The 1,706-nt window shown below is 40.9% G+C and overlaps 1 protein-coding gene across 2 annotated transcripts in view; it reads right to left on the bottom strand.

Annotated features, from left to right (window-relative positions):
• Positions 1–233: 233 nt before the first annotated feature.
• The window catches only part of suclg1 (succinate-CoA ligase GDP/ADP-forming subunit alph), a 21,148-nt gene continuing 19,675 nt past the window's right edge, over positions 234–1,706 (bottom strand). For both annotated transcript variants that reach the window (XM_005949987.3, XM_005949986.3), the window contains exon 9: positions 234–910. In XM_005949987.3, the coding sequence (XP_005950049.1) occupies positions 884–910 (27 nt within the window). In that variant the 3' untranslated portion in view covers positions 234–883. The remainder of the gene's footprint in view (positions 911–1,706) is intronic.

Here is a 1,706-nt window from a genome sequence, read left to right on the forward strand (position 1 = left end):
TATATCGGATTCATGTCGGTATCGGCAGATATCCAAATTTATGATATCGGTATCGGACATAAAAAAGTGGTATCGTGCCATCTCTAGTCAATACTAGTGTTCGACTTTATGACTGAATGTGGTAAATTTGACTTCTAATCTCTGAACAAAATAATCAATTGGCCTAATCATCGTTTCTCCTTAAGAATGAGTCAAAACAAACCAGATGCAGTGACTTTACAATGGCAGTCAAATGAGGCGTTTTCAGAAGTGGGATTTATTAACATTGCAAGAGAAGCACTTTTGTCATAAATGCTCACCTGGCAGTTGTTTCTGTATCTATACCACATTGCCTGCACCTTCTGCATCCCCATTTAAGTGATGATTTGTACTTCTCGAGTTACTTTAATGATGCCTAAAAATCTAGGGACAGCAATGCCATTCTACAAGGAGACCACATCTGTTTCTTACATATGCCACGTGAAAGTACAGGCGACACAGCTGACAAAATGATATGAGAAATGTTTGTTATTCGGGTGGGCAACCAGTGAAATTAGTGATGAAATCCATCATAGAGCAGGAACAGCAGAACAGAACGAAACAGATCACTGTGGCGTCGATCCGTAAGCTGCCGACATTGTGTGGAGAAGGAAAACATCCATAAAGCTTTTCATAGTGTACAATGGTTTCTTTAGGATACCAGTAAAACACTGTTTTATTCTTTCCATTTATGTGCAAGGTATGAGTTCATGGCAGAAATTACAATATAAACACTTCGTGTGCGTATCGTAGCTGAAATAATCGGGGTTTACAGACACTGTAGGGGCATATCCACCTCCAGACTCAGGCTGCTCATCTCAATTTCGAGGCAGGGGGTAAGAGGTCAGCTGCCTTCTTGCGCAATTTACAACATCTTCCTCTTCTCAAACTCCTGCAGAGATGGACAACACAGAGGAAGAAGAAAAGAAACAACGTGACATGAAGGGAGACAGACGTGAATGATTTATTCATGCAGAATTCACTCAGCTCTGTTTTGATCCCATGTATCAGATCTGCTGTTGAAGGGGGAAAACAGAGGCGGCTAGAGCTGTTGAGTGCCTGTTTTTTTTTTTTTCCTGGAGAGTGCAAATCATGTAGCACGCACATCTCACTAAGTTCCAGTTGCCAGCATTAAAACAGCACACTTCCTCTGATTGATAGGGACTACCCATCTGCAAAAATCTGATTTATGCGTGGTTATGGTTCTTCTGTTTATCAGCACGGTCCAACCATGTGACTATAAATGAGAAAGCATTATGTTAGCCATTAAAAAGGATGTTGCTATTTACATATTCAATTTGGGAAATATCACACAAATCATAGGATGATAGAATACGTCGTTCCCAGAGAATTTTCCATTCCACAGGAGGAAAGTAACTTAATGCAAAAGTCATTTATCAGGTCTACAGAACACACAAGTAGTCATGCACATGTCAGCCTATTCCTCTGTGGCGTCTGGATACCTGAAGGTCTACTGCCACCTTCAGGAGGAAACAGGCTTGTGTTTGAATAATGTAAAATGCTCGGTAGCCAACGCAAGCGCCTTCTTTAAAGCAACAATTAGATGGAGTGGGAGGAGGGAACTGGGGAGCCATGATCTTGTTCACCAAGTTTGTGCTTTACAGATGAGGTACAATTAGAAGAGGGGAGGAGGTTAGGCTTTTGGCTAAAAAAAGAAAAAAAAAAAA

Source organism: Haplochromis burtoni, unplaced genomic scaffold (assembly GCF_018398535.1).
Source record: "Haplochromis burtoni strain Fernald_Lab_line unplaced genomic scaffold, NCSU_Asbu1 Contig_730, whole genome shotgun sequence".
In the NCBI taxonomy this organism is placed as follows: domain Eukaryota; kingdom Metazoa; phylum Chordata; class Actinopteri; order Cichliformes; family Cichlidae; genus Haplochromis; species Haplochromis burtoni.